Source organism: Oryza glaberrima, chromosome 11 (genome assembly GCF_000147395.1).
Source record: "Oryza glaberrima chromosome 11, OglaRS2, whole genome shotgun sequence".
Taxonomy (NCBI): Eukaryota; Viridiplantae; Streptophyta; class Magnoliopsida; order Poales; family Poaceae; genus Oryza; species Oryza glaberrima.
Window position 1 is genome coordinate 22,863,021 of NC_068336.1, and position 23,049 is coordinate 22,886,069.

The 23,049-nt window shown below is 43.5% G+C and overlaps 3 protein-coding genes across 8 annotated transcripts; 2 read left to right on the forward strand and 1 right to left on the reverse strand.

Moving 5' to 3' along the window:
• Nucleotides 1–1,438: 1,438 nt before the first annotated feature.
• Nucleotides 1,439–4,862, reverse strand: LOC127753842 (phosphoserine phosphatase, chloroplastic-like). Its single transcript, XM_052279290.1, has 8 exons — nucleotides 4,725–4,862; nucleotides 4,140–4,376; nucleotides 3,898–4,030; nucleotides 3,697–3,804; nucleotides 3,156–3,249; nucleotides 2,628–2,777; nucleotides 2,497–2,550; nucleotides 1,439–1,814 (listed from the first exon to the last, which is right to left on the reverse strand). The coding sequence occupies exons 2-8, from the start codon at nucleotides 4,363–4,365 to the stop codon at nucleotides 1,689–1,691; spliced, it is 891 nt and encodes a 296-aa protein (XP_052135250.1). The 5' UTR covers nucleotides 4,366–4,376; nucleotides 4,725–4,862; the 3' UTR covers nucleotides 1,439–1,688.
• A 4,524-nt stretch (nucleotides 4,863–9,386) lies between these two features.
• LOC127754052 (disease resistance protein PIK6-NP-like) lies at nucleotides 9,387–18,995 on the forward strand. 6 transcript variants are annotated; one of them, XM_052279508.1, is made up of 9 exons: nucleotides 9,387–9,717; nucleotides 9,846–9,907; nucleotides 10,009–10,892; nucleotides 11,218–13,265; nucleotides 13,771–14,021; nucleotides 14,326–14,825; nucleotides 14,988–15,239; nucleotides 15,342–16,254; nucleotides 16,537–18,995. In XM_052279508.1, the coding sequence occupies exons 3-4, from the start codon at nucleotides 10,060–10,062 to the stop codon at nucleotides 13,184–13,186; spliced, it is 2,802 nt and encodes a 933-aa protein (XP_052135468.1). In that variant the 5' UTR covers nucleotides 9,387–9,717; nucleotides 9,846–9,907; nucleotides 10,009–10,059; the 3' UTR covers nucleotides 13,187–13,265; nucleotides 13,771–14,021; nucleotides 14,326–14,825; nucleotides 14,988–15,239; nucleotides 15,342–16,254; nucleotides 16,537–18,995. The 6 variants fall into 6 exon arrangements, with proteins under 6 accessions (XP_052135468.1, XP_052135469.1, XP_052135466.1 ...); XM_052279509.1 differs by having other exon boundaries at nucleotides 9,387–9,686; XM_052279506.1 differs by having other exon boundaries at nucleotides 9,387–9,907; nucleotides 16,460–18,995.
• Nucleotides 15,584–18,280, forward strand: LOC127755819 (disease resistance protein RGA5-like). Its single transcript, XM_052281456.1, has 2 exons — nucleotides 15,584–16,254; nucleotides 16,537–18,280. Exons 1-2 carry the CDS (start codon nucleotides 15,584–15,586, stop codon nucleotides 18,278–18,280), a joined length of 2,415 nt encoding a protein of 804 aa, XP_052137416.1.
• Nucleotides 18,996–23,049: the final 4,054 nt, after the last annotated feature.

Consider the following 23,049-nt stretch of genomic DNA (forward strand, 5'->3'; position numbering starts at 1 on the left):
AGTATCTATTGCTTTCTTATAATTTAAATAAATCAATTTCAAAGTGATCTTCGTAGCTGTCAAACAACTGTCCTAAATCTTGACTTTTCTGCTATAACCAACATTTCGAACCTAAGGTCTTGTAACAAAACAATAACGGTTTACGGTGTATCTCATTTTTTTCCCTACACCCTAGACCCCCAAGTAATGTTACAGGCTTTCAGTGTCACAGAATAGGGTCTATCCTAAAATCTCCTTAGGCCCCGTTTAGATCCCACCCCAAAATTTTTCACTCTACCACATCGAACGTTTGAACACCTGCATAAAGTATTAAATATAGGCTAAAAGAATAACTAATTACACAGATTGCGACTAATTTGCGAGACGAATCTTTTAAGTTTAATTGCTCTATGATTTAACAACGTGGTGCTACAGTAAACATTTGCTAATGATGAATTAATTAGGCTTAATAAATTCGTCTCGCGATTTACCGACGGATTCTGTAATTAGTTTTTTTATTAGTGCCCGAACACCCTATGCGATACCATATATAATATCCGATGTGACATGCCAAAACTTTACACCCTTAGATCTAAACACCCCCTAATTCTAGAAACATAAAAACAAACAAATTCACTGTCAATGGGCACTAGTACTACTATATGCAAGATAATGAAGTGTTGGAATCTTGAGGAAGATAATGGCATCTTGAGAAAAATAAACAAATTCTCCTGTCAATATCATGTAATGGATTACGGAATAAAATGATACGGCAGGTACAAAAAAATTTCTTGGCTGCAAGCACTGGTGATGCAAGTACTAGCTAGATTGTGGTTGAAGAAAGCATCAGCACCAAAGGCGCAGCAACAAGTTGGAGAAAGCAATAATCACAAACAAAGAAAAAAAAGGTTTGGAGAAAGCAAGAAAAGGACATGGCATCTGTTGCAAGGCAATGTAGGATGGATGCCATTGCAACCAGAAGGTTCTCAAAGTTGGGCAGGTTAGGAGCATATAAATCTAGGTTAGATGGAGGAATCTGTGGCTTGTTTGAATTTGATGGACTGGCTAATAATATACAGGTCATTAGTTGGTACAATGTTACTGAACTTTCTGATCTCTTCAGAGACGGGGACATATCATTTGCAGGCCTTCCATCACCTGAAATCTGACATTCCTGCCATCGGCAAAATATGGGTGAACCGGCTTCAGAAAACTGAAATAAGACCTTCAATACTGGATGGTTCATGTAGTAGTCCACAGGCTGCTAAGGTCAAAAATGGATTATTTCAAGTTCAACTATGTAGTTCACCACAATTATTTGCAGAATATTGATATCAAAGCAATAGCACCCAACAAACTATGATTCATTTCGCTATTTCATTTAGGACACTGACAATATAGTTTCACCACATTTCTTGCCAACATTGCCAGATAATAAAAGGCAAAACAGAAAAATGGCTTAACTCTGGCAGTCTCAAGCAATTGCTTATGAGACAATTTATTCACAATATTCAGTGCATAGGAATCAAGTTTAGGAGCCTCAGGATCATTTAAAAAGGAGGTAAGGTTGAGGAAAGATGGAAATTAAAAAATAAAATACATACAATTAAATAATCACACATCCAAATTGTAATGCTTCAATGACATCTACAATTACATGCCACTCATTAGCAACAATGCAAAAGTTAGGATTGCAGTGTGGTACTAAATTATGGCAATTCTGAAATTAGTTCCTGAAAATCGATGACAACCCAATCTGCTTTTGCTGCAACTGCTTCTCTCATCTGGACACCTGCGTAACAGATGAACAAGTCTGCTCCTCCAGGCTGCCGAGCCTGCAAGGAGACAAGTAAATAAATGAAGATATTACTAGATAGACACATTTTGTTCAATGTCATCTATAAAGACAGCTCATTTCTTCTATTAGAAAGCCAAACTACTGCAGGCGAATTCACGGGTTAGGTCAATATTAATATACCACATAGCCATAGAAGTGCCATTCCCAAACTTTACCCTAACTGAAATATTGACAGAAGAAATAACTATCACTGTATCACATGTCAATGACTTGAACCTTTTCCCTCAAGCAGCACTACTCACTGCTTTATGGAATTATTTGACTTGTGCAAGAATAGCAGGACTGCAGGAGACCCTGCTACGTTATATTTTCTATCAACACAGAACACATTCATTGTTGCCACAAGACAAATTAACAGTAATGCTGTTCGAATGAGGAATGAGCCAACAGCTCTGTAGTAATCCTAAATGCACATCAATGTACCACCAAACCTCCATGCATTCACTTCTAGCTCGTATTTGTAACGCATTTCTTTTTGGTAGATGCTTACTCTCATGCTACTTATTTACACACACTGCCCAAAGGGAGTGCATATCTCAGCAATATAACAAATAAAACAGTTAACCGCTTACATCTTTGACAACAGCCGGTAGCTGGTCTCTTGCCAAAGAAACATATTTACATCGTATATAATATCCAGGAGCATTCCAGTTACATACCTCAAGATCAGTTGCACCATCTCCAATCATAACAAGTGTCTTATAACCATGGTTCTGAACAGATGAAGAAGATAAATAATCTGGCAAGAAGTGATAAATGCAATACCAAATGGTACAAAACTAAATCAAACCTGTCTAATTTGTTGGACTGCTAGTGCTTTACCCCCACTTCGTGAAGTGGGTTCAGTGGGATCAAATCCAGCATACTCTCCAGATGTTCCAAAAAGAAGTTGGTTTGCAATGATGTTTTCAGGAGGAATGCCGAGCTCAGATGCCACAGGCTAGAAAAAAAAGGAAAACAGACAACTGAGGCAACTTATGGTATCAAATGACACATTATAACCATTTGATCAAAACCCAGTACATATTACATATGTAAATTCGTCACACATAAGATTCAAGTCATTCAACACCTCGGAGTGAAAACAGGGTATAGCTGACAGATTGTCTAAGAGAAGAAACATATCCTTGATTTGATTCAACAAATAATATAGGTAGAAGCTGTAGAAAATGGTTTAGATTCATTTTTTTTAATAACTGAAAATGCATATCTTGGTGCAGGATGAGTATAACAGGAATAAAATTTCGTCAGGCGAACTTAACAATGTTTAGATATTCCAGAACCACCAGAAGTGTGACAATAGAGCAGAATAATGTACCTTGATCATTTGTCGAAAACCTCCTGACACAAAGAATACATCAGTATTATTTGCTTTGAGCTTCTTGATCAAGTCAGCAATTCCAGGAGAAATCCTGCAGTTAAAAAGGACAACTTTTTGGTGATTCTGAGTGGACTAAGAAACAGTGTTTGTAACACAAAAAATAACATAAGTTAGACTGTACAGTGCTGAATATATGGTTGATGAATTCTATCCGAGTTTTTTCTGTTATAAGAGAAATCTTAGAATCTCTCTTGTAAACCTATGAGCAAGTTACGCAAAAGATCTATTCTTGTGGTTGCTTGTATAGATTAACTGTATTTATAATTTTCTTACCGGTGTAAAAATAAAAACCCAATAAATCTATTTATTGTTCCAAATCACATTATGTCTGTTTAGTGACGCAAAAGAATAAAATGGAAGGAAATGGGCATGTCCAAGATTTCCAGAAGACGAATAGCTGAAGTATTATATGACAAAGATAAAAAATGCTAGAGAAAAGTACTGCTAATTAAATAAGTCAGGACTCAAATAAGTTTACCTTGGAGGCCTCTTCACTAAACAGTCATCAACTTGGGACAGAGATGGCTTAATTAACGATAGCCTGGCAGCTAGTGCCTCCTCAAATGGAACAGTTCCTGTCATTGCCCTAAGAATATTAAACCAATGAGCATCCTGAATGAATTTTATGCACTAAGCAACAAACACACTTCAAAACTAATGTTCATAACATGTTATTTACTTTGCAGTCCACTCAGCAACAGCCTTCCCAGCCCCACAGAAATCAGCGAGTTCATCAATACCCTCATCCAAGCAGACCGTGCTATCAACATCAAAACACACTGCATCGGCATTGCACCATGTCTCAAGAACCCCTAACAGAATCATGCAAGGACAAAAGTTATATTAAATTTAGAACTGGAAACAGTGCAACCCGCAGAGGCATATCAATCAATTTAATAAGATGGAGTTCTCAGCAACAACCTTTGGAAGGCTGGCGATTGGCAAAGTCAGCAGAAGGGGCTTCCTTCGAGACCTCCATAGCTGCTGCTACTACCAGGGGACGAGTCTTGCAAAGTTTAGCAGAAAGAAATGATGGGCTTGTACACCTCGTTGCCAATTGTGAAGCCTGCAGCGGACGATTCGGAACTGTCTGAGTAACAGACAAGGAATGGCTCAGACCAGCACGGGCGCTGATCACACCAGCCATATCATATGTTCCTGAAAATAAAAAATGAATCACTTAATCATCAGAGAATAGATAGACAAATAAGATTTGACAGACGAAGCTACTTTCCGCGCAATAAGAAAACCCCCCAAAATCCCAACTTTTGAAACGGCAGACAAGAATAAACTCGACCAATCTGACCAGAACAAAGCCACCATGTTATCCCTGCAAGAACATTGTTATGGCGGGCGAAATTTCACTCTCAGGCAAATCGTCGAACACCTTAAGCGCACACTTGTAAATTCATCTAGCAGGGAACACTAATGAGTCGATGAGTAGGAGAGGATAAACAACCTTGGGAGAATGGAGGGAAGAACAGAGGGATTAGAATTGGAACTCACGATTCGCGAAGCAGCTCGAGCTCGATGCGATCCGAATTCTCTTCCCACCACCACCCCCGTTGGTGGCGCGCACAAAGGGAGAAGAAGGGGAGTGGAGCCCTGCAGGGAATCAATGGAAGAGGTAAAGAGGAATATGAAGTGTGAACTTCTCACATAACCCCCTTTGCTTTGTCAATATTTTATCTACTTTATGAAATACTCCAGGGCTACCCACTCACTCATGTAGAAAAAAATATATAGAAAGTAGGTGGAACTGGGCAGCGGCAGATCGGTGTGGGTAGGGAGGGAAGCTCACCGGCGAGCGGTGGAAGCAGGAGGACGCCGGGCTCGCAGGATGGGGATCGGCGCAAGCGGCGGCCGAGGAGACGAAATTCGAGGCGAATGCGGCGAATCCGTCTCGACGGCGGAGGCCGCCGGCTGACGTGGCTCCCAACAGCCTGAAGCGCTCCGCTCACATTATGGACTTGCGCGCGCGGGGTGCGGCGTGGGTCCCAACTACAACTATAACGTCGTCTTCACCTGCACACGCAAGGGCTGGGGCTAGAGCAGTCCATTAGCGCATGATTAATTAAGTATTAGCTATTTTTAAAAATAATAGATCAATATGATTTTTTCAAGCAACTTTCGTATAGAAATTTTTTTTGTAAAAAATGCACCGTTTAGCATTTTGAAAACGCTTGCGCGCGAAACACAAGGGAGATAGTTGGGAACACAAACCGCCGAGCACAGCCTTAGTACTTTTTTTTTTTGAGAAATCTTAGTACGAACTACCCATTGAAAATTTTTTAAGCCAGTGATCAGCACTACACAATTTATTTGATTAATTGTTCTAGACTTATCATGAAGTTAGCACAAAAGAGCAGGTACAATAGTAGACTACAAGCCAACTATAAACACATTTCGAGAAGATAAAAGATGAGAGAGAAGAGCAGTGAGCTACAGATTTGTAGCCAGCTGCAGTACGAATTATGAGACGTAATGTGGGTATGACATGTGGAACCAAATATCGATATAGTGTAGTAGGTAACTATTGTATGTATTGGCTATTAAATTGACTATAGATGTTTTGGAGCTGATTGTTGGCTATACTATTGAACTTGCTCTAGAAACACCATTGAACATCAGAATATTAGTTTTAGCAAAAGGCAAAGATAACAACTAAACAAGTGTGAGTACAACACAAGGCTTTACGTGGTTTGATATGATGAAATTATTATTCACTGTCCGTGTTGATATTTAATGTGTTCAAACTAATTTTTAGTTGGGGATACTAAATTTGTTTTTTTTAAACAACACGCACAAGATAGTACGATGTTTCGTATTGATAAAACATGAAAAAAAATACAAGTCTACAGCTTTGGAGACACAATAGCCACACCATACATTTACAACCAAAGCCTCCACTGAAGAACAAACAAAACACGACATTACAAGGGAAACTTCTAACCGACGCCTTCAATAAGGTTGTACTAAATTTGCTTTATTGCCTTAGGCTCTGGTCGCTGCTGGCGGTTCCCATCTGGAACAGTGCGCGTGGAAAATGGAGTAATCCATTAGTACGTGATTAATTAAGTATTAGCTAATTTTTTTCAAAAATAGATCAATATGATTTTTTAAGCAATATTCGTATAGAAACTTTTTGTAAAAAAAACGTACCGTTTAACAGTTTGAAAAGCGTACACGTGGAATACGATGGAGAGGGGTTGGGAACCCTGGGTTCTGAACATACCCTTAGTTTTCTTCATTTATGTATGAACTGGAAATTCCAATATAGCAAAATTAAGAACCCTCGAAGTATATTACCTGCAAAGTTCAAAAGGGTACAAACAACAACCGGAGAGATCTCATAATTTCAAAGCTTTCAAGGGCCCAATCATAATTAGTTAGGAGAAGTAACGGTGGTTGGTAGGAACGCATTTCTACTTACAGCTTTTTGCTCTCACTGTCCCCACCTACGCAGCTACGCTGGTAGGGACAGGTGGGCCACAGTTTCATGGGCCCTACATGTCAGTACGTTGAAAAATCTCACCCCTGCAATCCTCGTAGCATAACCGCAAGTTGTTTGAGCTGGTCGGATCGACACGTCATTGCGCACGTAAGACTCAGACCAACGTGCATTGTTGTCATAACCGGCGATAGTACCGCCATCTCAGCAAAACTAATGAGCTGATGATAGAGAAGAAGAAAGGTGATAGGAACGGGCGACTATTTTATCGCCAGCTCTACGTGAGCTCCAAGGTGAAAAAGTCTGCAAGGTAGAAATTTTCAACTTTTAAAAATGGTCATGGGTCCACACGCAGCGAGATGAATGCTATGAAAGATGCTTATTAGTTGGACCCCACAGAAAAAAAGAAATGTTTCTTGAGGCTGTGATGTACTAGATAATTTGCTCTCCATATTATCTGTTAGCTGATGTGGACATGGATATCGCCGGTAGCTGGCGATACTATTGAACCTGCTCTTAATCATCTACAGAAAAAAAAATTGTTCAGAAATGATCACAACTTCACAAATGTGATTCACGGTTAAATTCACCACTACCGCTATCTTACGATAACTTTTAACTATACATCTTGATCACGTTATTTAGATATAAAATCAGCGGTACTCTATCTCTCTTAATTTACACGATTATATCGAATACCATTAAAATGTAAATAGGATATACACGTCAATTTGATTCCCAAGATAGAAAAAAAAGTAGGAATTGAAGTAGTGTGCTTCTTAATCCTACATGCATGAGTCATTTGATAGTGTTATGGAAAAACAAAAGATTCATAAAAAAAATCACACATCTTGCTATCTTTCGTACAAAATTTTTTTTAGGGGGGTGGGCTAAAACAAACATTGCACGTGATGGCTGATGAGTTGTGTTGCATGCTGTACAGTAGGCGTAGACAAAGCTGTGTTTAATTTTTTTTTCTCTAAAAATTTGACATTACTCAAAAATTTAATACCGTGCGCTTAACTCTGACCAATTTTTACCTGATTTTATCCTAACCTAGTACTATCAATCACCTAGTACGCGATGGTATTACTCGAGATTTTCACCTGATTCCATTTCTGCATTTTTGCCGTCACCTTGGACTCGTGTATTAACTAGTCCAGAACAGATATTTTATCGTATTACCCAAAACATAAATATTTCGGTTAGATTTATAACCGGTACTAATAGTCCAAGTCTCAGAAACATCTTTAGTTCCGTTTAGTGTTACCAACCGGTACTAAAAATACATATTTAGTACCGATATTTTTAGTACCGGTTGGTAACACCAATCCGGACGAAACATTTTTTTTTTTAAGTATCAGTTGGTGTTGCAACACCCACCAGTACTAAAGATGGCTTCAGGATTAATTAAAAAGAAAACATCTCTATCCAAGTCAGATGTGTGTAGAAAGTGGGATTGTAACGCACGTGAGGGTTAAGGTGAGAGATCTTAAATTTGAATCCCATATCCCACATTTTTTTTTTGACTTTGTATGTGTCGAGGAGTGATACTTATAGACCGGATGATTAGGGTATTGAGGTACGTTGGCATGAGGATATACGTAATTCGACATCAAGCAAACAGAAGACAAGGATTATACTGGTTCAGGCCCCTTATTAGGTAGCCCTAGTCCAGTTTATATACGTAATTCGTAATTGATGTATTTGACGAGATCTCCCGGCGACTTGACTCCGCGTACTCCGGCTTCGTAGGCTGTGGTGGGTGTGTTGGCGATAAGATTCGATGCCTTGCAACCCTCCTAGGGGGTCCCTTTTATACCATGCATCATCTTGATCTCCAAGTAAGACTCAGAGACATCGGACCTCGTACGATACAATAGAAACTCTATCCACACCGAGTAGTACTTGGTTAGTCACCCGACTCGTGAGTATACTTTCCATAATTCATATCAAATTCCTTTAACGCGTACTGAGACAACCTGTGTGCGTGAAGGTATACCGTATTCGTATATTCCATAATCATAGGATGTGAGGTATGCCTTATCCGTAACTTTGACAGTAGCCCCCGACTTCAACTTAAATGAATTCATGTTGTTATCCCGTGATTGCTCCTGTCAGCGCCTTGTCGTACTTGCTTGGTCGATTCCGGTGTAAGACCGTAGAGACATGGAGTTATCGACAACGCTAAAGGGAGTTCAACGGTCTGAATCATGAATTTAATTTGAAGTCTAAATGGCCTCCCGCAACGGGCGCCATAAATTTTCTGCGGCAATCTCTCTCCTTTCCTTGAAATACGAACCGTCAAGTAGTGCGCCTATTTAAGGGGAATTCGGGATCCATTTCAAGGCCGTTTGCCAGGGTGCTTGTAAATTAATAGGGGGTAAAAAGGTCTATCACTAATTTTAAAAGACCATTATTTCTTTTTTCTCTATTTCTTTACGGCAAATTCGGTTTCACTAACCTGTTAAAAACAGGGGCAAACGTTTTGTTCAATCTAAAAAAGCGACTGTAAAAACGAAAACCTAAAAGATAAAAATGAAGGGGCCTGTTCACTTTGATGCTATTTTCAAACATATCATTTTTTTTTACAAAGTTTGCTAAAAAAAATATCTACGTTTAGTTATTGCCAAATTTAGTAAAAACATAACAAATCCTACCAAAATTTAATATGGTTTATTTTACCTACAATACGAACAGTCCCGAAATTGTCCAAACATAGTGAGGCCAAAGTGCAATTTACCTTTTTTTTTTTCTTTCAATCTCGATGAGCTCGCCGCGCGGGGCAATGGCGCCCGACCGCCGGAGGGCTAGCGGCAACGGCGGCGGTTTGCTCGACGGCGTTCAGCGCCGGTACCCGCATCCCCATGTCCGCCCCCCCAACCCCAACCGCAACCGCTCAAGCGCATGGCGAGCGCGGCCGATGTGCTGCTGCAGGCAGGCGCGGCAATGGCGGCCACGGTTCCAGCGGCGGCCGGTCCCGACGACCTCACCGCGCGCGAGGCAGCAGCCGAGGGGTCAGATCTGTCTCTCCCCCCGCGGCGCCACGTATCCTCCATCACCTCATCCACCGCCCACCAAACACCCCCCAATTTTTACTTGCTCGCCGCATTGACCAACGACCTAGCTTCTGTTTGGCAGCAGCTTCTCCTCAAATCCTCTTTTTTCTTTTCCAGACCAACCAAGGCGACAAGTCCAATTTCTTGGCAAGTTCAGCGAGTTAGCGTGAGGAGAGGAGGTGCGCATCAATGGCACGAAGTTTTCTTTGATTTCTTCGGTTTTTTGTGGCCAAGAACCTGTTCTTGATTTCTGACACTTTGGATGTCATGTCTGTAACAGCTAGCAATTGCTTGGGTGGCCGATTTATTAAGCTCAAGAATTGGGCAGGAGATGGAGGGGAATGGCATCATGGTGAGCGCGGCGACCGGGGCGATGAACTCGCTCCTCGCCAAGCTCGCCGCGCTGCTGGAGGAGGACTACCAGATGCACAAGGGGATGAAGCGTGAGATCGCCTTCCTGAAAGATGAGCTGAGCAGCATGAACGCGCTCCTCGAGAGGCTGGCCGACACGGAGGCGGCGCTCGATCCGCAGACGAAGGAGTGGAGGAGCCAGGTGAGGGAGATGAGCTATGACATTGAGGACTGCATCGACGAGTACACGCGCCAGCTCCGCCATGGGCAGCCGCAGAGGCCCGGTGGCAATGGCATCATGGGGTTCTTCCATGGCTATGTGCAGAAGGTGAAGGACCTTGTCGGTCGGCATGAGATTGCCGAGCAGATTCAGGAGCTCAAGGCTCGGATTGTCGAGGCAGGACACCGGCGGAAGCGGTACAAGCTTGATTCAGCAGTTAACTGTAAAAGTAATCATGTTGTGCCAATTGATCGTCGGTTGCCTGCGCTGTTTGCGGAGTTGGATGCTCTCGTTGGTATTGACCGTCCGAGGGATGAGATCATTAAGTTATTGGATGATGGGGAGCAGAGGATGAAGGTAGTTTCAATTGTGGGTTCAGGAGGATTAGGCAAGACCACTCTTGCTAATCAGGTATACCAGAAAATTGGAGAGCAATTTGATTGCAAAGCTTTTGTGTCCCTGTCGCAGCATCCTGACATGGAAATGATCTTTCAAACCATACTCTACCAAGTCAATGATGAGGTTGGCAGAATCAGATCAGGGGATAAGGAGCAGGTCATCAGTGAACTGAGGGCTTTCCTGAAGAACAAGAGGTATTACAATATGATAATTTATCCGCACTAGCTTCAAATACACTAGTGACTTTTATCACTATCTGTATTTGACACCACCAGCTATTAGACTATCTGTTACAATTTACAACATGAAAAGCGGTATCCACCCATGTACCAATCACAAAGACTTTCCTGTAATTGAGAGCTTCTATCTTGATAGGAAACAAATTAAAACAAAAAAAAAGAATTTTGCATTTCTAAACAAAATTTGTCACACATTTCATATAATACTATGCACATATCAATCTATAGGCTTTCTTGCAAAAACCTCACCATTGAATTATAACTTTATTTTGTTTCTTAGGTATTTTATTGTGATAGATGACATATGGAGTGCCCAAGCATGGAATACCATTAGATATTCGTTGCTTGAGAATAATTGTGGCAGTAGAATATTAGTGACAACAAGAATAGGTACTGTTGCAAAGTCATGTTCCTCCCCTTGCCTTAATCTTGTATATGAACTAAGAGTGCTGAGCGAAAATGACTCTAAAAGGTTATTTTTCAGAAGAATTTTTGGTTCTGAAGATAAATGCCCTCATCAATTGAAAGATATTGCAGTTGAAATTGTGAGGAAATGTGGTGGTTTACCATTGGCAATAATTTCTATGGCTAGTTTGTTGACTACTAAATCATATGTAAGAGCAGAGTGGTTCAAGGTGCGGGATTCAATTGGTTCAGGAATTGAGAAAAATTCTGATGTGGAGGAGATGAACATGATATTGTCTCTGAGTTATTACGATCTTCCTCATCATTTAAGGACTTGTTTATTGTATCTAAGTATGTTTCCAGAGGATTATGTGGTCAACAGGGACTATCTGGTAAGAAGGTGGGTAGCAGAAGGATTCATCAAGGCTAATGGTGGAAGAACTTTCGAGGAAGAAGGTGAATGCTATTTTAATGAACTTATAAACAGGAGCATGATCCAACCAGTACATACCCTGTATGATGGTAGAGTTTATTCATGCAAGGTGCATGATATGATACTTGATCTCATTATATCAAAAGCAACTGAAGAAAATTTTGTTACTATCGTTACTGACAGAAAACAAATGTTGGTCTCAAAAGACAAAGTTCACCGACTCTCATTTGACAACTATGGTCAAGAAGATGTGACATTATATTCCATGGTTACTACTCATGTTCGATCCTTGAATATATTTAGATACAGTGAACAAATGCCTCCTCTTTCTAATTTCCCAGCCTTGAGAATGCTGGATCTAGATGGAAATAACAATTTGGAAAGCAGTTATCTTGAGGATATTGGGAAGTTATTTCAGTTGAGGTACCTACGGATTAGAGCAAGTAATATTTCTCTCCCAGATCAAATAGGTGAGCTGCAGTTTTTGGTAATACTGGATCTTCTCAACTGTATTGGTATAAGCAAATTGCCAGCAAGCATTGGGAAACTTCGACATTTAAAATGTTTAGTTGTTCATCGTGTTGAGTTGCCAGATGGAGTTGGGAACTTGCAAGATTTAGAGTATATGTCACTTGTGGTTGTAGACTACAGTACCTCTGTAAGTTCGTTACAGGAGCTGGGCAGTTTGACCAAATTGAGAACCCTTGGATTGGATTGGCGCATCGGTGATTTCCACAAGGAAAAACTAACATACGCGGATAATTTTGTTTCATCACTTGGAAAACTCGGTAGATCTAACCTACAGTATTTGACTCTCATCAGTCCATGGTCCCTTGATTTTTTATTGGATTCTTGGTCCCCACCTCCTCATCTCCTTCAGAGGTTAGGAATCACAGGTTGGTATCTCAGTAGGATTCCAGTGTGGATGGCCTCACTGGCCGACCTCACGTTCCTAGATATCGAGGTTAAAGTCAGACAAGAAACCCTCCAGATCCTTGGGAATTTTCCAGCTTTGCAGTTTCTGGAATTATACTCAAATGCAGCAGACTACGGTGATAGGTGGCTCACTGTCAGCAATGGTGGATTTCGGTGCCTGCAGAAGTTCAAATTTGTCCACTGGATGAATCTTATGTTTGAGGAAGGAGCCATGCCAATGCTTGAGACTCTTGAATTCCAAATAATAGCACATGAGGCACGGGCTGAAAGTGGATTTGGTCCTCCTGATCTCGGTATCTGCCACCTCTCTGCCCTCAGGAACCTTATTGTCAATATATACTGCGAGTGTGCAAGAGTTGAAGATGTGGAGGCATTAGAGGCTGCTATCTGGATTGCAGTCAGCATGCTTCCTAACCATCCTACACCAACTTTACACAGATTTCGTGAAGCAGAGATGGCAAAGTATGATGCTTGAATAAATAACCAGGGTAACCAGTAGGACAAGAAGCAACCTACAACCACTGCTTATATCCACATCTGCAACTGTAATCAAGGTATTAAATAGTGACTGCTCATTTAGAATGATATTCTGCTGATGATATGCACGCGACTTCAAACATTGACTTTTGATTGATTCCAGGTAAAGCAGATGAGTTTACTTAGTCATGTTAGCAGTTAGCAGTTGCTGGTGGAACTAGACTTGTACTTATGCTAAATTTGAGCTCTTGCTTGCAGTTGCACTAGTTTAGTTAGCCCAGTGAACTGAAACTTACAACTTCCTGGATGCGCATGTCTATTTAGACAACCATCTCTAGTTTTTTTTTTTTTTCTGCAGGGAAACCATCTCTAGTTTATTGATTGTTATAGATGACTCAGTTACCAGTTTTTCTTTAAGACACCTGAGCTCTGGTTCAGTTTTCACACATTTCATTTCTGTAATGTAGCAATGAATATTTTTTCTTGAACGTAAGCAATGCCCATTTGTTATTTGGACTGAGTTAGAAAAACTGGCTTATGATTGTATTATTTCAGAATGAGAAATAATATGTTCCTGTTCAGTTGTTTCAGATCACAATTCACAACACAGAAGTGGATTTAGGTCAAACTGTTAGTTCTACCCCCAAGAATATATACGACATATCAACAAACAGAATACTGCATGGCTGTTGAACAGAATATATATGAGATATCGACAGACATAATACTGCATCGCTGGTTCAACATTCCTGAACACTAGAGAGAAGCCACAATAGTGCTGTTATTCTTCAGAATTAAATGTGGGAATCCATCATCTGTCCTTTTATGCAAATGTCAGTTGATTACTATGAACTGTGTACTTTTTTGTATCCCATTCAGAAACCAAGATTTATGTATTTTCCTGACATTTGTTTGATGTCATGACATGATGTTTCAAACATGAACTGATATTTCTTGTGTAATTAACCTTATAAAACATCAAACTTCATTCTCCTCCGTACATGCACTTGAGTAGCATTACAGAAATATGCGACTGGATCTGGGGTGCTTGTTGATAACATTTCAATCTTTCTCCTATATTAATCTTTCCTTGTTTCATCTATGAAAATTACTGATTCCTTTTTCTTTAACATCTAGGCAGCAGAGGTACAAGCATGCCTGATTTTGTGGATTAAGCTTCAGATGATACTCTATTTGTGATCCCTTATATAATTTTTGGATTCAGAAGCCGCGAGTTTACTCTTCTGTCATCTAAAAACAATTTCAATTCTTTCTGGGGCAGTAGTAGTAGTTATATGGAAACTATTGATAAATATGTCCAGTGGTCCAGTTGCTTTGAAATCTTCTGATAACCTGATGGAGTATTTCACAAAACAGAGTGATACTGACACAGCAATATGGCCAAGTTGGCCTGAAGACTGACGTAGATGCTTCAGCAGCACATGACATGAGTTGCTCTGGCGTACTGACATCTGGGTCCCCCTTGCCTGCAAGTTCCTCAGCTCTTTAGTCAACGACACTTTGTTTCCTTCTTCCATCTCCACTTGCCACTTCCTCATTGCCAATTGCAGAGAGGTTTTCACATCTCTATGAACTGCTGCTGCTAGCTTGAAGCCACGGGCAGGAAGTCACAGAAGGTAGGTATCAAATATCAAGGTGTTGTATATTTTCTTGATTTGTGTCATTAACACAGTTTCTTCAGAGATCTTAACTTTCAACGTCCTTGTCATCAGCAAGAAAGTGATATTCCAACTGATAATTGCTTTCAACTTCATTGTGTTTGATTTGTTTCTGCACAGGACTGTCCTCAGGTGCTATACTTTAATGTCATGCTTCTTGTTAGCCATTAGTCAAACAGCATCAGTGGCTGGCAGTATCGCAGGAAGGTTCATGGTCATTTCAGACCACTTGAAGCCAACGACACTGAGGCAACAACGCTGCATTCTTACCCTTCTTCTCCATGCTACTTTCCCCAAAAAGTCTTCCCCTGCACCATTAATCGCCCATGAACCAGATTCCAGAACCAGGCCATGGCCATGGAACAACAGAAGGTATGCACCACTCTGGTCTTTGTCATAAGTTTTGTTCTTAGCTGGTCTTGATTATTTGCAATATTCAGAGATTTGAACCTAACACTGTCCTTTGCAATGTAGCAACTAACTTATGCTTGGTTAACTCAGTGACAATCACAAACCTCCCTTAGTTTCTGAGCTGGTCCGCCGGAGCTTCACTGTGTACAAGAACACCACATGAGATGGAAAGAATCATGGTGAGTGCTGCCACAGGGGTGATGAACTCGCTCCTTACAAAGCTCACTGTGCTGCTGGGCGAGGAGTACAAGCTGTAGAAGCGAGTAAAGCGCGGGATCGAATACCTGAAAGATGAGCTGAGCAGCATGAATGCTTTGCTTGAGAAGCTGGCCGACATGGATGTTCTTGACCCACAGATGAAGGATTGGAGGAACCAAATGAGGGAGATGGCCTACGACATCGAGGACTGCATCGATCGATATATGCTCCAGCTACATGATGAGCCGGACAAACGAGCTGGTATGAAGGGTTTGTTTCGCAACACAATTAAGAAAGTGAAAAAGCTGGGAGCTCGGCATGAAATCGGCAAGCAGATCAAAGAGTTAAGGACTCACATTGACGAGGCCAGCCAACGGCGTTATAGGTACAAGCTTGATGCGATTCTTGATTCCTGTAGCACATGTGCCGTGGAGACCATCGACCCTCGTCTATCTGCACTATATGTCGAGGAATCTAGCCTCGTTGGCATAGATGGTCCGATGAATGAACTTATCAAGTTGGTGGATGACGGGGAGCAGTCGCTGAAGGTGGTGTCAATTGTGGGTTTTGGAGGATTAGGTAAAACTACCCTTGCTAAGCAAGTATATAAAAAAGTTGGCGAGCAATTTGACTTCCAGGCTTTTGTGCCAGTCTCTCAAAAACCTGATGTGCAAAAGATTTTCCGGAACATACTCTCTCAAATTAAGGATTTAGGGAATGAATCTAGAGAAGTGGGCTGGCTCATTGATGAACTCAGGATTTTCCTCAAGGACAAACGGTAAGCCATTTGTTACTCGTATACTGAAAGTAATTCTAGTCTTCACACTTCCTTTTTTTCTTATAGCATTTCACACTACGTAGGATGCAAATTGTCAGACTTGAAACATTAGTTTGAGCTACCAGTACAGTTATGTGTCTTACTTTTCGTATTTACCTCCTGCATATATTTAATCAATAAGATTCATGGGCTTTTTGCATCTTAGGTGCAGCAATTGGGTTATCCATTATCTTCAAAAAATTCAATAAGGTTCACTTGAATCATAGTCTCTCTTTTTGGTAGGTATTTTGTCGTAATTGATGATATATGGAGCACCCAAGCATGGAATATTATTAAATGTGCCTTGCCTGAGAATACTTATGGTAGTAGGATCCTATTGACAACAAGAAATGGTAATGTTGCCAAAACATGTTGCTATCCTCAAAATGATACTGTATATGAGATAAGGCCACTAACTGAAGCTGATTCCAAAGGCTTATTCTTTAGAAGAATTTTTGGCTCCGAAGACCGATGTCCGATTCACCTTAGAGATGTCTCAGTTGAAATCATTGATAAGTGTGGTGGACTTCCTCTGGCATTAATTACCATTGCTAGTTTATTGAATGTTAAATCAAAAAACAGAGAGGAGTGGCTGAACATTCGGAATTCGATTGGTTTAGGACTTGAGGAAAATAGCGACATTGATGACATGAAAAGGATATTGTCCCTTAGTTACAGTGATCTTCCACACCATTTAAAGACATGCTTGTTATATTTAAGCATGTATCCAGAAGATTGTCAGATCAATGTGGACCAGTTGTTAAGGAGGTGGAGAGCAGAAGGGTTCATAAAGGTAAAATGTGGGAGAAACTTAATGGAGGAAGGAGAATTCTATTTAAATGAACTTATGAATAGAAGTTTGATCCAACCAGAACATAGGAGAATTGATGGTCGAGCAATGACTTGTCGTGTGCATGATATTATTCTTGATCTCATTGTATCCAAGGCAGTTGAAGAAAACTTTGTTACTGTTGTTAGTGATCCAAATATTTTAGTGTCCCAAGATAAAATTCGCCGACTATTACTTGTCTACTGTGGCCGAGAAAATGTCATGACAATGCCTTCCATGGCAAGTGCTAATGTTAGATCACTTGGCATATTTGGATATTCGGAACAGATGCTTCCTATTTCTGACTTGCATGCTCTCAGAGTGCTCGATATAGATGCAGGTAATAAGATGATGGAGATTTGTGACATTAGGAAGCTACTTCAGTTGCGGTACCTTCGGATTCTGGCACCTACACATCTTCCTGAACAAATAGGGGAACTGCAGTTTTTGGAAACACTGGATCTATTTGATACTTGTGGTATAGTGAAACTGCCTGCAAGTATTGTTAAACTGCGACAGTTGAAATGTTTGTCCGCTGATTGTGCAATGCTGCCAGATGGAGTCGGGAACATGCAAGCTCTAGAGGAACTATCAGTAGTAATTGTGGACGAGAGCTCAATGAATTTTCTGCAAGAGTTGGGAAGTTTGATCAAACTAAGAAGACTTGGTCTACGGTGGTACATTCCTGATGACGACTATAACAGATCAACATATGGATATACCTTAGCTTTGTCGCTCGGCAAACTCCTTAGTTTCAATCTTAGATATTTGCAATTTTTGGGCCCGCGGACTGGCGCTATCCCTTTGGATTTTTTGTCTTCGTCCTATCATCTCATGCAGGAATTATACATTTATCCTTGTCTTCTCCACGGGAATCCTGAGAGGCTGGTGTCACTGGCCAGCGTCACCAGCCTGACCATTAGGATCCAGCAAGTGACACAAGAAACCCTTGAGATCCTTGGGGACTTCTCTGCCTTGCTATCTCTGACGTTAACGTCGGAAGATGAAACCACAGAAAGGCTTAGTGTATACAGCAACAAATTTGGATGTCTGAAGTATCTCCACTTGGGGTATTTGGCCAACGGTGTGATGTTCCATGCTGGAGCCATGCCAAAGCTCGAAACCATCGATTTTATGATCAAGGCACATTCTTCGTAGTCTGCATGTGGCCATCAAAATCTGGGCATCCACCACCTCTCAGCCCTTAAGGTCCTCAATGTCAATATTGATTATGATTGCGAGGAGGCAATGGTTGAGGAGGTGGAAGCGCTTGAGGCTGCCATCAAGAATGAAGCCAGCCTACTTCCTAACTGCTCCTCACAACACATCGACAGAATTTCCAGGCAAGTTGAGATGGTAACAGAAGGATGGTTGGAAGGGGACGATGTGATGATGGAGCAACAAGATGAGATGCCCAGTCCGCAGTTGCTGGAATTACAATCAGCTGATTAAGTACGGTAATCACAAACTAGTACTTTACTCTATTGCATGCAGCTGAACTGGTGCCTAAGCATGGTAATTAAGTACCGCTCACTGACTGAATGCATTGGAGTGACGGTAATCTCCGTCCAGAAATAATGTCACTCTAGAATTCATGATTTGTCCAATTAAATTAAAGGAATATAGTAATTGGTCTGTGATGAATGAAGGGGCCGGATGGCTGTCGACCTGTGGTATGTCTGTCGGTGCTCTCTAGCCACTGTACTAGAGGACACATTAATTCTACTTGTAGTAAAATAATGCAAGTAGAGAGCACCGGAGCGTTGCTCTTCCTTGTGTGATGGGTTGCAGTTACGGTAATGTTGGCACAATCGCTCACTACTTGGTTTTAACCTGTTTCTGAACCTGTGAATGTGCAAATATTGCTTGAAAATGTGCCCATGTTTGGTGTCTTTGTGTGCAACTCCTTGGCCCTTCAATTTTGCATAGGGCTTGACTTAAAATGTTGAATTGGACTTGATATAAACTCTTATCTCATGTTTCCATAGTTAGAACTGCATTTTATTTACAATATACAACTCTTAGCACATGAGGCACGAATTGAATGTGGATTTGGTCCTCCTAATATCGGTATCTGCCACCTCTTTGCCCTCAAGAACCTCATCATTGATAGAGTGTGCAAGAGTTGGAGAGGTGGAGGCATTAGAGGCTGCTATCCGGAGTGCAGCCAGTATGCTTCCCTGGATTTTTCACATTTTGGTCCTTTTGAAAAAACTTATTTCGTAAATAGACCCCTAGAAAAACTTATCCTAAAAATGGTCCTTTTTGGGACGCCAGAGTGGCTGGCGCCATCGTTCAACAGGACGGCGCCAGCCTCTTTGGCGTCGTCTCCCTGCCGACGTGGCGGGGCGATGCTGAGGTGGCTAGGGGGAGTGCACCAGAGTGGCTGCCCCCCTTCCCCCCCGAAATTTTTTATTTTTGTTTTATTTGTTTGATATTTTTTTCACGCTTAGGGACACACAAGAACCAACCATAGAAAAATTGAACTCAAATGGACGTAATATGTGACATGTAGAATTTTTCCTCTCCTCTCTCCGAACTGTGCAGAGGAGAGAGATGTGCAACTTTTTTATTTTTATTTTATTTTTTTGATATTTTTTTCACACTTAGGAACTCATATGTCACGCCCCGAACAAGTCCCGAGCGGAACTAGCCCGTGACGCTCCAAATTAACCTGTTAATTGATACCAGTCCCAGGAAACAGTGCTGGTATAACAGGAAGACAGAATATCACAGCGATAGAGGTCTCTTTATTATAGAGTAGGGGTACAGTCATGTTGGGCTGCGGACAGATCCCGAGCTCACAACTGCATTACAAAAGGAACGCGGAAGCCAAGACTGGGACCACACATCACAGGCGCGACTTGGGAACTAGGCCGAAACCCTAAAACTCATCGTAGCCGGCTTGCTCCTGAAGGAACTCCTCGTCAGCGGGATCCGCTTCATCTTCTTCAGCAACTGGGGGGGGGGGATTATTTATATGGAGCAAGGGTGAGTACGAGAGTACTCAGCAAGCCATGGGAAATAAGTGTTTAATGCAGGCTTCAAAGAAGGGCTGCTGTTTTTGCAATTGATTTTATTTGAACTCTTTCTTGAAACAACTAAGTGAGTGCTTCTCAAACGACACGGATGAGAAAGTGCGTCTCGTCCGGTCGGAGTTTGTGCAATGTATCAATCTTTTGAATTGGTCAAGATTGGCACCCGGCCAATAGCTTTCAAACGGCCACCCGGGCCTGGCTGGTCCCATCAGCCGCAGATTTTCCAAACATCAAACCCATTTCACAACAGCAAAATTTCACAAGGCAGTAGTCAAACAAAACTACGCTAGGAATCACCTCACATCCGCCCATGACCGTGGGCACGGCTGTTCGGACAGTTTAATAACCTCTGCAGAGGGGGTACACTTTACCCACACGACATTACTAACCCGGATCATCCAGCCCGTGCAGAACGGCCACGACTAGAGACCTTAAGGCTTTCATGACAAGGCATTTCGAAAGTCGACACAGGTTCACCATATGCCAACGAGAGGGGTCCCAGACCAACACCAGATTAGGTCCCAGACCATACTGTGCCAGGAAGCCCAGGGGTCCTCCCCGACACCACCCCGGCGAATCCACATGTCTCTTGGCATCAAGGCTCCCCCGATTAGCTAATTACTCAGCCAGGGGTGTCCCATTCCACCCATGTGGTCGTACTTGTCTTATGTTCGGATGAAATTCCAAGGAAACGGTCCTTAATTGCAAGAGCGGGAAACCGTACTCCCGGTACGTCCCCCGGTCCGCGGTTTTGGAAATTCATTTAGTTCGCAAGCACCGACCCAGGTGTCGGGTTTTCCAAGTCTTTTGTAAAAGCCCAAGTTTTACCCAAGAACTTACTCAGATTTTAAGTTTGAAGGCGACCGTCGATACTCGCACAGAGTACACGAATATCGAGGCGCAACTAGGTGGTTACAAGGGAACATGGTATAACAATTAACAGTGGAAGGATCAGATGCAACAAGTTGGGTAGGCCCACCGGTCTGCCTTGCAGACGGGGCAAACAGATCAAGTGCAATCCTATCAATGCATAATATTTTGCAAGCAAATTAATTAAGTTCAAATATAGGCTCAAGATGTTCAAAGGTGGCTTGCCTTGCTCGAGATCTTGAGCTTGATCCTCGAAATCCTCGCACTGCGGGTCTTTGGGCTCCGAAACTACACGCGAAACGGGACAACTCAACAAACGGCGAAAATAAAGCCCTATTATTGACCTCTAAGCGTGCCCTTAGATAGATCTCGAGATTTGAGGAATTTTGGAAGTTGAACGGGGTCAAACGGACTTACGGTTGGGAAGATATTGAATTTCTAAGATTATTGGATTTTTGTCTAAAGGAAAAGGATTTATTTAAACCCTTTTTGAAAAAGAAAAGAAAAGAAAAAGAAAGAGGGAGGGAAATTAGACTTCCCTCGGGCGGCTAGGGCGCGGCCCGAGAGAAAGGCTCGGCCGAGCTTAATGGGCCGGCCGGCCCAAGAAGGCGGCCCATGGCGCGCGCGGGCGGGGAGGGGAGAGAGAGAGAGAGCCGGTGGGCCGGGTCCATCCTCGCGTGGTCCCGAGTGGGACCCGCTTGTCGGCGGCTCGGCTCACCGTGAGCGAGGTGCACGCGGGCGTGCTAGGGTTTGGGGGAGGGGGGCGCGGCGCATGCGCGCGGTTCGCGGAGGACGTGGTGCGACGGGCCCACGCGCAGCCTCACGGCTCGCGGTGGACCGCGCGCACGGGGAGAGAAACGGAGGGGGGCGGCTGGCCGGGTCAGCCGATCCGGTCGCGGCCGAGGTGGCGCCGACGTGGCGCCTACGTGGCTGCCACGCGGGCCGGCGGGAGGTAGACGACGACGTCGGCCGAAACGGACGGTGGGCGGCGGCGGCGAGCGGCGGAGCGAACCACGGCGATACAGGCGAAAGCGAGCACACCGGGAGGTTGCACGGGACGAGAGGAGACGAGCCAACGGCTCGGATTCGCCGGGGGATGCTCGATGGCGGCGGATTGCGGCGGCGGCAACCGGCGGCAGGAGAAGGGGGAAACGGCGATGAGGTCACGAGGGGTCGATTCCCGGCGGTGAGAGCATCTACGCGGCTACGGGAATCCGTTGCTAGCGTCGGATTGGGCGGAGCTACGCCGAGCGAGGCCGGCGACGAGCGGCGCTTCCGAGCTCGGGCGGCGACGGCGGCGAGCACACGGCGGGCGGCGGCAACGGTCGGGGCGGCGCCAGCTAGCTACGGGGAGGCTACTCGTGCTACTACCCGAGTCTAAGGGGAGGAGATGGAACGAGGAGGGAGAACGGAGGGCGACACTACCGTGCGGGGAAGGGCGCGGTGACGAGAGGCCGACGGCACGGGAGCGATCTCTCCGGCCTCGGGCCGGGGAAGAGGAAGGAGAGGGTGCGCCCAGAGTCCCCTTCCGTGTCCTCGCTCGTGCCGGCTCCTCCGACACGCGCGACGGCGAACGGCGACGGCGAACAGAGCACGGGAGGCGGCGACAATGGAGTGGAGACGATGGGACAAAACGAGAAGAGAAAGGGAGGGAGGGTACCTGGGCTTTAAGGGCGGCAATGACGGTTTGGAAACCGACCTTGGGCGGTCAAGGCGCGAGCTGGCGCTCGGCGCTCGCAGCCAAAACGGCGACAGAGGGGGGGGAGGATGACGCCGGCGATGGGAGGAAAAGGGAGAAAGGAAGAGGGAAAGGAGGCTTGCCTCCTTGCCATTTCGGGAAAAGGAGGAGGGAGAGAGGGCGACGCGGCAGAGAGGGCGGAGGGCTCTGCCTCCGGCCCTTGGAGGCTAGCTCGCGGAGTGGCGGGGCCGGGTTGTGACGACGGCGATGACGGCGGACCGGCTTGGAGCGGAGCGGCGACACGGGCGGCAGGCGCGGGCAGGCGCGGGCAGAGCCTGACG